Below are 12,916 nucleotides of genomic sequence, written 5' to 3'. Positions count from 1 at the left end.
CTTTTCAGTTGATGGTTTTTTCAGCTCTTTTGTGGTATTAAGCAAGAAACAAGCATTCAATGCGCTTGCACCAATAGGGCATTTATCCAACAATACATGATTTGTGACAAAAATTAAAGGATATAGAGCATGCACCATATGGGCCTAAATATATTAAATGAAAGATGCCTTAAAGTCATCATGGGCAAAGCCAGCACCTATCGGACTCTACTACAAGGAGCTTCATGGAATTGAATGTTCACATTAAATTTATACAAGGGACTACATTAGACAAAAACTACAATTCACCTAGATAGAGAGGCAAACTATGCCCTCTATCGCTAAATGAAGGCCTCCATATGTAAAACCCACACCTTCCCAATGCTACAAACTGGCACTACATGGAATATGATGCTCTGGAACACGTAATTAAGGGCCTTACATTACACAAAACATACCTATATGGCGAGGTAAACCATGTGGGACTGAGTCCCATGTCCTGAAATGTCAGCTGCAATATTTCTCTTCGTGTTGCAGCCAGAAAATCACAGAGCGACACAGCCAAAGGTACAAAAAAAGCCCTCTAGGACAATCAGATGACTATTTCATGTTTATTTTGCGCATCTGTGGGACTCTCTCAAGCCTCTTGTGAACCAGTGTCCAGCTATACAAAGTTTCTGAACCCTAATTTCTCAAAAACTACTGAATGGATTTACACCAAATCACAAAAGGCATACTTTCTGGACCAAGATCTGACTTTCTGCCAAATTTGGTGCAATTCTGTTCAGCAGTTTGGTTGTACCCCTTTCCAAAAGTCCCTATAGAAATTGGATGGGGAACTGCTTTTTGGGATCCCCCATTTTTGTCAGCCACTGCTTGATGGATCACCCCGAAACTTTGAAGGAAGGAGTGGAGAAAAAAAAACACAGTACTTCTTTGGAAAGGCTTGTGAAGATTCATCAAATGGCACCAAAGTTAGGAGCAAACCAATAAAAATCATTTGCTATGCAAATGTAGTCCTAACTATAACTACAGAGTGGCAACCACTTCTCTGTAATGTATATGTATAGCTACACAGGGTCTTTTTTGGTCTGCACTCTTTCTCTATTGGTCTGTTGAAGTGTCATTCACATTTAGCTCCCACCTACCACAGAACACAGCATGTGATAATAAGCCAGTCCTCTTCAGCCACTGGCTCTTTTCACAGTGACTGATGGCATTTTGCTTGTTTACATGTGCACATACAACACACTAAGCCACTTGAGGATGATAAAGTCCCTGCTATACTCTCGCAGTATGGACTTGTTTAAGGAAATGGGTCATCAAAAGATTTTTGAGAGGTCGTCTCACCCTTAACTTATCAAGGCATGCTTCATCATTTGACGACCTCTCAGACTGGAATAGGCATAACGCCACTCCAGCGGACTCGACCGAGGGAAGCTATTCTTAACCCTGGGAATTCTCAGAAATCAATTGTCAAAACAGTACATTGCTGGTGGTCGCATAACTACCAGCAATGTACTGTCCTGACAATAGATTTCTAAGAACTCCCAGGGTTGAGAATAGCTTCCCTCGGTCGAGTCCGCTGGAGTGGTGTTGTGCCGATTCCAGTGTGAGGGGTCGTCAAATGATGAAGCATGCCTTGATAAGTTAAGGGTGAGACGACCTCTTAAAAATCTTTTTAGGGGGACATACTCAAGGTTATGTCTCTTAGTCTCTTTTGGTGAAAAGAAGTTACCTGTGCACATATGCATAAGTAGTCCACTTCCATACAAATCCTGGAGGTCCAAGGACTATTTTAATTTCATATTCATTTTAATTTATTTTATTTTTTTATTTTTTCAAACATATGTTTACATTTTATTTCTATTAATGCCTATTGCATATGTTTGCAAAATAACAATACATTAAAAGACATTGCAGGCTTGGTAAAGACAGACCTATGGCCTTGCCAATACTCTACCATTCTTTTCTAGAACACATTTCCATACTTGCATATATTGTAATGCTATACTACTGCAAGTAAATTACAATCTTCACTAAAGCAAATTGGAGATTACTATCAATCACTCACACGATTACATGGGGGACAGAAGGTTGACCTGAAGATTAACACTAATAGAGATTGACAGATGAAATATTGCATGAGAAAGAAATGCAAATTGGTGCACGTGATCTCATTGCCAAGCGGACGTGTCTTTGGCAGGAGGTTCATTGGCATGCACAGTTGTGATCGTCGACTCACTTCCCCCAGTGTATTAACGTTTGAAGAAGCTACCTTGAAAGTAAATGAGATCATAGGCATTCTCTTGTTAATATAGCATCTCTAATTTTGCAACATCCTTTGATATAGAAATGTATGGCAGTGGTAGGAAATTGCTCACTAAAAATTGATAAAGTCCTATAAAAACGTCTAAAGGAAATTTAAATCTTCATATTGCATGAATATCTTCTCGGAAGTGGCAGAGGCGCTGACTGACATTCGCTCATGTAATGCAGCACTATTTATCCCCTGAAGGTCTCGGCATAAAGATGTTCTAATCTTTTGTTGTCGCTGTAAAAGTTGATCTACTGTAGGACAACATAATTAGGTGTCAGAGATTGGATGTACGGTGCAAGATGAGGCTAGAAAGATCCACACTGTGGATCTTTGGTAATTCCATTTACGGTGGAGCGATAATGGTATTCCAGGTTATTAGCTGAAGGCCACACTCTCTTATGCCATTCAGTCTTGAGCAGCAATGCACCGGTATCAAACTTGATACTGTGTTTTAGTCGAAAGGATCATAAGCGATGACTGTCCAGACCTCACCGATTATGCACTTGAGGAGTATGATTACGAAAAGCGGTAGAGGAGGTAGAAACAGAGATTTCATTTGAGTGGTCAGCGTGTTCTTTGAATACATGAAAAAACATAAGTAGGTTATTAAATCATACGCAGTGGACGCAGAAGGGTACCTGACATCGAGTGCCTGGTTTCACAGCCTGGTCTTAATGAAGATGAAGTGATTACGAGAGTGCATTTTAATACAGATAACTGTCTTCTGTGGCAAACTCAAGAATGCTTCTATTCTCAACCCAGGGACAATTGCCCAAATCATAGCTGGGACGCTCAAGGGCAGCCATGCGCTTTAGAAATTCTTTTTCATTTCATTCATTCACACCACATATTATATTTGCTACCTTATGATACAACATTTGCAAGTAAAGGTCAGCAGAAAATCTAATCAGTTAATTCTGTCTTTAAAAAAAAGCACTGACCCAGAGCCCACTAGCAGCTACGAGTCACACTTATAATGCTCGTCAAAACAAATGTAGCTTTCACCTCCACAATGACGATTAAGGTGTGCTCAAACACAAAGCTCTTATTTTCCAGACTTACTTTCCCATGCAAGAATTGTACCAAAATATCAAAGTCGAAATAGCCAAGTTTATAATCTTTTGCAAGAAAGTACTAGCTCTTTAACCAAAGCTTAATTTCTTTGTAATTTGTTAAACAGGTTATAAAAGGAGGTAATATGTTTTTTATGTTTATCAAAGTTCAGTCTTTGACATTGCAGTGTCCTCTTTTGCTTGGTAATGATAGAGCGCCACTTTATTCTGAAATTTGTAGGGGTGCATCATAGTCACCGTTAGTCAGCACCCACATATGTTAATGGAATTTATTAATGTATGACTTAGAAATGTATTACTAAAATCTGCTTATAATAGTGTGATTAGAAATGTAACCATGCCATTTATGAAGAGCAATGTCGTAGTCAATTGCAAATGTATTTTAGCCAATGCATAATGATTGATTTTGTGTAACGTGATGCATTAGGTTTAAACGTGCACCATATTAAAGTCTGCACGTGTAGTTTGCTTATTCATATATAAAGTGTAATGACGTTAATGCTTATAGTGTGATTTTAGAAGTGTGTATGTTTAAATTGTGCAAAGGCCTGATCGCATATACGTTTAAAGAGGAAGGCCTGTTCATTTCTTATGTTAGCTAAATATTGTAGGCCGAAAATGATTTCCCTTGGTAAGGCTTTGGGTGTCAGGACGTTAGAAACTCTCAGAGAAGTGGAAAGTTTCTCGTTCCCATGTTTCTGTTGCAGGTGCAAGGACATTTAGCACCTTAGAAAAACTAACTCTTTGTTTCAGGAGTCAGGGGGGCCTGAGAAGCCAATATGGGAGTATACTGGAATGTAGGGATGATACTTTCGGCGGAGAATGTGCCTGGGACCCAAGGACGAGTAAACCGTCGTTGGAAGGGAGACAAGTTTCACTGGAAAATCACTGGGAGAAGACCTGGCTGAAGAGGTGTGCCGGAGGGCGTGTTCTATGTTTTGGGGATTTTGAATTAGGGACAGTGCCCCGTGGGTTGAGCAGTTCAGGTTTAGATGGGAAACTAGAAGGAGCATCTTAGAGCGAGCTCTGACTAAGTGAGTGCACTTCTAAAGAAGTCTTTACTTCTGACACCTTTTACTCTCTTGCCGGGGAGGGAAAATACTAAGTAGGGATGTCACCTTAGAGATAGAGCAGGGATAGACTAACTGATTTCTTGTAGGTCAATGACTTCTAATGTAGAGATTGGAGTGATTATAGCTTGCTTGATGATACTTGAGCTAACTATTCTTCTTATTTTGAGTCGGATGTGACTCCTGCATAGGATATTTTTTGTACTAGTGCCTATTTACTTTCTTAACCTCCTGCTGAGGTGCTTGTCGGTGCATTTATTTTTGGCTTTGTAATAAATCCCTAAAATTTGAAATTCGGAGTCAGTGGTCCTTTGGAGTTAAGATTTGATTTTGTTGATTATGTACTAAAGATTGAATTTCCTCCCCTCTACGCTATTTAGCAGATAAAAAGATCCTGGCGACCAGAGAGGATTCTTGGTGATGGTAAGGTAGATAAGAATCCGGCTTTATCAGTAATGACTGACATGCATAAGATTATTTCAACACAATACCCTCGCCCTCACAGTATTTCTCGAAGTACACAAAAAAGTCACGCAATATTAACCCTCGTCCTCACAATATTTCCTAAAGTTTTATCAATAAATCACATAAAATTACAAATCGATTCCTATCCTATTTGTAGCTGTGTACTTATGATTGCGGATTACACACATACAAAATTGTAGCTAATTACTTAAATATGCTAAGTGTAAAACATTAAAAACAATTGTTTCTGTGATTTTATACAGCAGAAACATGGCCTCTGCAGGACATAGTACAGGATGGAGGACTTGAAGATGACATTCATAACCTAATCTGCACATTCACCCAAAGGAGCAGTGGTGGTGGAAAACAGATCTCTATTAATACCCAACTCAATGGTACTCATTTTATTAACCTCATAAGGATTAAAGGCTGAGATGCCCCAGCTGGAAACTGAACCTACGGCCATGAAGTCAAACAGATTCTTGTAATGGATTCATAATGCCACTGAATCATTAGAACCACCCATGATGAAAAGGGTTAATGAATATGAAGATAACGGTAAAGTGCATTACTAAGTTCAGTGGTTAAGGTAGGGAAATGCAGCAAGGATATGTTCGAAGTAAACATGCCAAAGAATGTCAAACCAGTACTTATTTTGTGCCAGTGGTTGGCTAGTCAGCACCATTGACACTTCTTTCAGGGAGCCGGCATCGTGTTCCTCACGCATTGGGTGGTCACAAATGATCAATCATCATTTCTTGGCTGTCTGTTGAGTCGTGCTAGGCCCTCACATGCCTAAGCATCTATGCCCTGTGTGGTCTGTGGTTTTAGCTGCAGATGTAAAATGTACTACAAAATATATGTTTTGCACTACTTATAGTGTGCAGAGTTCACTGCCCTGACTGTTGTAGATTATAATAGTAAATGTGGAAGGGATGCAGGGCAGTGGGTGTGAACAGGGGCAGGCTTACTACTAAAGGGGATGGGATAGGGTGAGGTAAGGGATGGCTAGGGAGAGACCTCACCAACCCACATAAGAGTAAACCAATTGTATTACTCCGGGGATGGAGATATGTAACTTACACTTTTGTAGTAAACTTACACTTTGGGTTTGTGAATACTGAAAGTAGTAAACTTACTACAAAGTGTAAACTCACTCAAAACTGTCACTTCCCTTTTTTGAACCAGGCCCAAGTATTCGCTTGCTGGGATGCTGCAACCCTTTGTTCTAGTGTCTGCACATTATAGCATGACGCTTCACCCAACAGGCAGAACATTAACTGAAAATAATGTGCCAATGTGAGCTAATCACGCACAAAGACTGTCTGGTCGATAGATGCTCGCAGCCACAAATCACACGTTGTAATTCCAAGAACTGGAGCAGATGAAAAGGCTACTGGCGCAAACACCGTCACCTAAAGAAATCTCTACAGCCAAACGGCCTAGTTTATCAACACTGCCCCAACACAAATCAAGACTGCATCGAATGTTATGTGACTGGAAGCAGCCAAGGATGGCGAGCGATATTAGTATTTTGAGAGGAATCTGTCGTTTTTTTTCTTCTTTGGGAGTGACAAATGATGTGTCGAGGCAGGACCGTATCAGTGATGCATCCGCCCCATCTTACAAGACACGAGCACAACACGTTTTAGTACAGCATGATAATTACAGGGCTCAGGGAAATATTATCTAAAACTCAGACACTACTCCCACCGGCGCATGTTTTATTTACTTAGAGGCTCAGGTTTCGTGCAGTACGGACCATACCTTCAAATTGTCGGAGCTCTTTACAGCGAGAAGACGTTACAGAGAAACATACAAGAAAATAACTAAGGCATACAAGTGAAAGGACCAGAGGGGACAGAGTAGAAGTATCTACATTAGTGATTTGCAGCGTATTCAGTCTTTTCACCTGTGATGTGGAGAATGAAGGGCAGAATCTGATGAGATAAGATTAAGAGGCAGGAAAAGAGTATGTGAACTACAAACAGAAAATTGAAGTTGAATGGATGAAAAAAAGACTTTTATAGCGCACCAGTTGTCCAAAGGCGTCAAGGCGCTAGTAGCAGTTAGTCTTGGAAGGTGAAGAAGAAGAAGAAATTGATCCCACTGCCTGACCTTATAGAGTAAAAAGCCACGTTCACTCAGAGAGGATGGGGTGTTGAAGGTGGGGTTTGTTCCTTTCAAGATGGGCAGTGTCTTTGTGATAGTAGGGTTCTCAGTTCTCTCTTAAAAGAGTTATAACCTGGGTTTGTGCGCAGTTTAGGCGGGAGGGAGTTCCTGATCTTCAGAGCACTTCTGGTGAAGGATTATGTGAGGGTTGGCTGTTTCTTGAATACAGCAGTTTCCAAGAGTAGGGAATCCCTGCTTCTCAGAGGTCACTGGATTCAAGATGAAGTACGTTTTTGGGTAGGTATTTGGGGTGACAGTATGGAGTGCTTTGTGAATACAGCCAATACTGAAGATACTTCTTGCATCCATGGGTAGCCATTGACGGATTGATTGGATGAGTACAGGTGTGATGTGCTCAAAGAGATCAGTGATTGGATGAGTACAGGTGTGATGTGCTCAAAGAGATCAGTGATTGGATGAGTACAGGTGTGATGTGCTCAAAGAGATCAGTGATTGGATGAGTACAGGTGTGATGTGCTCAAAGAGATCAGTGATTGGATGAGTACAGGTGTGATGTGCCCAATGAGATCATGTCTGTAACAAGCCTGCTTGCAGCGTGAAGTAATGACTTTAACCCCTTCCCTGCTCATGACGGAACCGTTCCGTCATGAGCCACGGTTGCCGTGTGCTCATGACGGAACGGTTCCGTCATGACAATCCTGTCGGCGGCCGCTCCGCCTGCGCGGCGCTGTTTCCCCGCCTGTGCGGGGCGACAACGCAAATGGGCGGAGTCATGACGGAACCGTTCCGTCATGAGCACAGCTCAACTGTGGCTCATGACGGAGCGGCTCCGTCATGAGCACAGGCCCACCGCGCTGCCCCCCTGCCCCCCCCAGCGCTGCAGCGGAATGTCCGCAGCAGCGAAGGGGTTAAAGAAGTGAAGTGAGTTTTGGGGATCCAGAAGAGTAGGGACAACCCATAGTCAAAGGATTCTCCTAGTCCTTCAACGGCACAGATGACAAACACTTCTTGGTTTCAACGTGCTAGCGTAATTCTCCAAGAGCTGGTCACACATCAACAAGAATGTAATGCCGGTAGCCGAGTGTGATAGGGCAGAACTATTATCCTGTAACTTGGTGATTATTCAAAACTGCTTTCAATCAATTTCTTTTTTCAAGGTAAATTCCTTGACGGAATGGCTGCATTGTTTGGCATGTCTGATCCCATTGCCACAGTACTCAGTCACACGCTGCAACGCACACTAGGCCTAAAGGTGCCACCTGAACTGCTACCCTCAGACTGATGGAAACTAACAGCAATTATCCAGTGTTCTGAAACCATATCATCCCACTGGCCCCGCCGCTGGCCCTTTATAACTTTCACAAGTATACACGGATAGTAGGGACAAAAACCTTTCAAACAGTTGCAGTTTGTATGAACGTTAAATGCTCTCATTAGTTTAAATAAACAATCACGCATTTGGTGAATACTAGAAATTGTATACATTAAAGACTTCTGTGTACTTCACTTCCAGACGATGTAGGCAGACGAATTTCAAAGAAATAAAGAGGGAAGACTGCTGTGGAGCACACAGGAAATTCATTTGCTTCGAATCTGCATGAGCGAGTTAGACGGTGTCGGGGGGAGCAATCGCTTTTGTATAGATTGCACCATGTGTTAAAACTATAAGGCATACTCGAAAACTCCTGGCACAAGAGAAGCATAATATACCCGTGGTTAATTCGTAAAAATATAAGTGCCAGGACTCTCGTTAGGAGGCAACTTGCACCAGCCCATTTCTCCTGTTAGCGCCACCTAAAACAGAATCAACTTCTAACCATGAAAGTTGGGAACGGATGTGGCTTAATGGCCTGAGCTGCCAGCTTCGGAGCTGGGAAACCAGGTTTGAGTCTCCACGTTGGCTCAACACCCTGTGATTCTGGGCAAATCACCTAATCTCCCCATAAATGAATGTGTCCTTAACTGGTGTTCATGGAAAGCTATGGTGTTGATGATTAAGTGCCGGTGCTGAGCACTGGAAACCATCGGCTCAAATTAAGAACTGTAATATACATTCAGGGCGGGACTGGGCACCAAAACCGGCCCCGGCAAACAGCTCGGCCGGCCCCCGGGAGGTTTGGAGGTGGGCTTAGCTGTTTGCCAGCGCCGGTTTTGGCCGATTTTGTTACAGGGGACGATTTTGCAGCTATAACCTGTAATAAAAACGCCCCCCCAGGGGCCCAAAATTGGCCCCCACCCTGGCTGCCCACCTTGGAACTGCCCGGTGCCCGCTAGCAGCCAGTCCGGCCCTGTATACATTATGCATCTGAACATTAGTTCACTTGTAGTGCGACAAAACCCCCAATTCAGAGAGGGATACAAAATGATCGAGAGTTACAGCGACTGTGAAAGGGATGTGTGCGGTCTCTACAGTAGAGCAGCATATCGTCCACATATAAAGATATCACATGCATCCTGTCACGTAAGGGGATGCCCCAGGACACTCCCCGCTCTTGCATTGCAAGCACCAGTGGTTCAATAGCCAGGGAAAACAATAAAGGAGATAGCGGGCAGCGTTGTCTAGTCCCCCTATGTAAGGGAATGGACCCTGAAGTAGGGGTCCTATCTTGACTCCGATTAGGGGGTTACTTATAGCAGTTTTACTAATCGAAATCGAAAGGTGGCCGTTATCATAGTGTGACTGCATATCAAAGAGGTAATCCCATTCCAATGAACCAAAGGTCTTTTCTGGGTCTAAGAGCATGCATCCGGCACAAGGCCAGTTTTGCCGGGCACCGGTTCTAACTTGAAAGAATCGTCGTAGGTTCAGGGAAGTGTTATGGTTGGGGACTCAACCCATTTTGATTTGAGTGAATCAAGACCGGGACTAAGAGTGCAAGGATGCCCGCAAGAATTTTGGCTAATACCTTGTAGTTAGTATTAAGTAGGGCTAATGGTCTATAGGAGCAGATGAGCAAGGAGTCCTTGTTAAGTTTAGGTATCGAGAGGACAGTTGCCTCTCTTTGGGAGGCAAAAAGGCTTCTAATGGAGAGGGCTTCTTCATACATTGTCAGTAGGTGAGGGGCTAATTGAGGTGGGTATGCTATGTAGCGCTCCGTCTGCAAACAGTCAGGACCTAGGGATCTGCCAGTGGCCAGCATCTTGATAGTGTCCTTTATTTCAAGGAGTGTAATGGGACCATCCAGCTCTGCTTTGTGGTTTGGGTTAATACGGGGCAAATTCAGTGCAGAGAAAAAGGAACTGAAGTCGTCCAGGTTTGCATTTGTAACTGACTGATACATCTGGGTGCAGTACCGCTTCAGCTTGTTATGCATGGCGCGTTGCATGTAGAGGACTGCGCCTGCAGCAGAACGAAGTGCCACTATGGGCTGTTGGGGCCGCAGCCTGATGAATGAGCCATGGTAAGAGCTGCCCTGCTCTGTCTGCTGTGTCATGTGTGCAGGCCGAGTGTGAGGCATAGTTAAGACAACGTAGTCTTTCTAATACAATGACGTATTCACACAAACGTTCGTTAGGCCACTTGCGCCACTGGGATCATCTACAGTCTAAGTTTCCAGATCAAGGAACTTGTATTCTAACCCAAAAATATCCCTAGTAAGTAGTTGCCTCATAGTCTCCTGTGTTCACCAAACCATGTCCCTGTGTTGTCACCTTGGAAGAATCCCACTCTATCGATTTGGTGGTGGCTGTTTTGGCATTAATGTCAAAATATTCCGTAATGGCCGAGTCAAGTGAGGCTAGGAAGGGAGGGTCTTCCAGCAGTGTAGGTTGGAAACATCAATGGGTATAGGTAGGGGGTGGATCAACCGCCCATCGCAGTTGTAGACTTTGGGCATTATGATCAGAGTGCGTACGGCCCAGAAAGTCCACTTGTATAACAGAAGGAAGTAACAATGACGCACCCATCAGTCTGTCGATGCCAATGTGTAGTTGATGTGGAGTGTAGAAAAAGGAATACATCTTCACATGCGGGTTACGGAATAGCCATGTGTCAACTGGCTGCCAATGATGCAGCCAATCTTGTAATAAATATGCGAGGGAGGTCGCAAGGGTACGGGCAGTGGAGGAAAGGAGAGATCAAGGGTGGTGTTTAATACCCTGTTAAAGTCCTCCCCTGGTAGCCATGGCACACCACTCCATTGAGACAGTGTACTCGAGAAGGCATGTAAAAAGGTGAATTGGTCAGAGTTTGGGGCATATATAAAGAGCCTATGAGTACGAAGTGGCCGTCAAGCTGGCCCTTGACTATGATATATCGGCTTTCTGAGTCTAGTATAATATTGCCTGCCACAAAGGTGGTCCAGGGCCTCACCCACAGCAGCACTCCCCTGGCATAAGTACAATAGTTGCTGTCGAACACCTATCTGCAGCTTGGTGTCTGCTGTATGTATTGAATTAGTCTCCTGCAACAATGCAATATGTGCGGAGTGGAGTTTCAGATTGGAGTAAACTGAGTAACAGTGTGAGGGCGTGTGCATGCCCCTCACGTTCCATGTGATTATATTAAAGTGGATCATGCATGTAAGGACATGGTGCCCAATGGCTGGACGTTGCATGTTTGTCTGGGAGGGCATAGTGAGGTATATTGAGTATAAAAGTGGCCTGCGGTGAAGGACTGGGCTATGAGGAGTCATGGGTCATAACTGGAAAAATCTAAACCATTAACATAAAAAAGTAAATACCAATGGAGTAGAAGTATATCATGTTTCGCCCAAACAGCCAAATAACTACAATAGGCAAGAGTCGACCAGTTGGGGAACTGGCAGGGGAAAGCTAAGCAGCCAATAGGAGGGAATCCCGCACAAGTGAGAATGAACTTCCGAGAACCCATGCAAATACCAGACCTTGACATTGTTGAACACGGAGTCAAAATGAGTTAATATTAAAACATACCTGAATCGGCCCGGGTCACAGCCACATAACGGTTATCTCTCACCCATGTAACAGAAAGGCAGTATAATTATGTACCTTCTGGGGAGAACGTGTCACGTTGTGGCCAATCGTCATAATGGGACTACCATACAGTAATAATTGGGTAATCTAGTTGTCAAATAATCTCCTCGGCCGTTTGCGCACATCTCATCAGGTGAGGCCGAAGAGTCCGCCACAGAGGGCCACGTAGTCGAGGAGCCATCATTGCTAATTGATTTGCCTGAGTCGTCTTCCAGCTCAGAGCCTGGTACGGTGTCACGTAGTGCAGCAGCACCCTGCACAGCCTAGCGCCGCTCTCGTTTGACTTGTTCCAAGTCAGGTCCATCCTGCGACTGAGAGGAGTGCATCAAGCAGGTTCGACAGCCACGTCCCCTAGAGCTGCCCTACCACCAGCCGTAGCACCAGCCCGTGCCATGCTGACCGGTCCGTCATCGACAGAACCATCATCTCCAGCCAGTCCCAAACCTCCTCGGGGGAGCTAAAGAAGTGTGTTTTCCCCCAGATACCACTCTCAGGTGTGCTGGGAACAGGAGTGCATAACAAATATCAAATTCACAGAAGCGGCGCTCGACTGATAAAAAGGAAGTTCTCTGTTTTTGCACCGTTACAGAGTGATCTGGGAAGAACATTACCTTTGCATTATTCACCGTAATCTCTCACATCTTCCGAATCTCGCGTAAGGTAGAGTCCCTGTCGCAGTAGCTCAGTAGGCGGAACAAAAACGACATGGGGTTGGAACCCGTTGACAGGCGGTATGCAGCAACAAGATGGGAGCATCCACTGAGAAGAACTTCGAGAAAGTCTCCTGAGGTAACAGCTGTATCAGCCATTGCTCCACGTAAGCGACAGCGTCTGACCACTCTGCCCCTTCCAGTAGGTCCACCACTCGCACATTGTTTTGGCATGGGCGACTTTCCGCGTCTTTCGCGCTGCGTTTCAGGAAT

General features: G+C 44.0%; 1 protein-coding gene across 1 annotated transcript in view; it reads right to left on the bottom strand.

Annotated features, from left to right (window-relative positions):
- Nucleotides 1–10,354, bottom strand: part of LOC146821651 (uncharacterized) — a 2,850,214-nt gene extending 2,839,860 nt beyond the window's left edge. Inside the window, exon 1 of the mRNA XM_085609890.1 lies at nucleotides 9,947–10,354. Within this exon, the coding sequence (XP_085466016.1) occupies nucleotides 9,947–10,354 (408 nt within the window). The remainder of the gene's footprint in view (nucleotides 1–9,946) is intronic.
- Between the last annotated feature and the right edge of the window lie 2,562 nt (nucleotides 10,355–12,916).

The sequence above is a fragment of the Triturus cristatus genome, chromosome 6, assembly GCF_964204655.1.
Source record: "Triturus cristatus chromosome 6, aTriCri1.1, whole genome shotgun sequence".
Lineage (NCBI taxonomy): Eukaryota > Metazoa > Chordata > Amphibia > Caudata > Salamandridae > Triturus > Triturus cristatus.
This window is presented reverse-complemented; position numbering and strand designations above follow the sequence as displayed.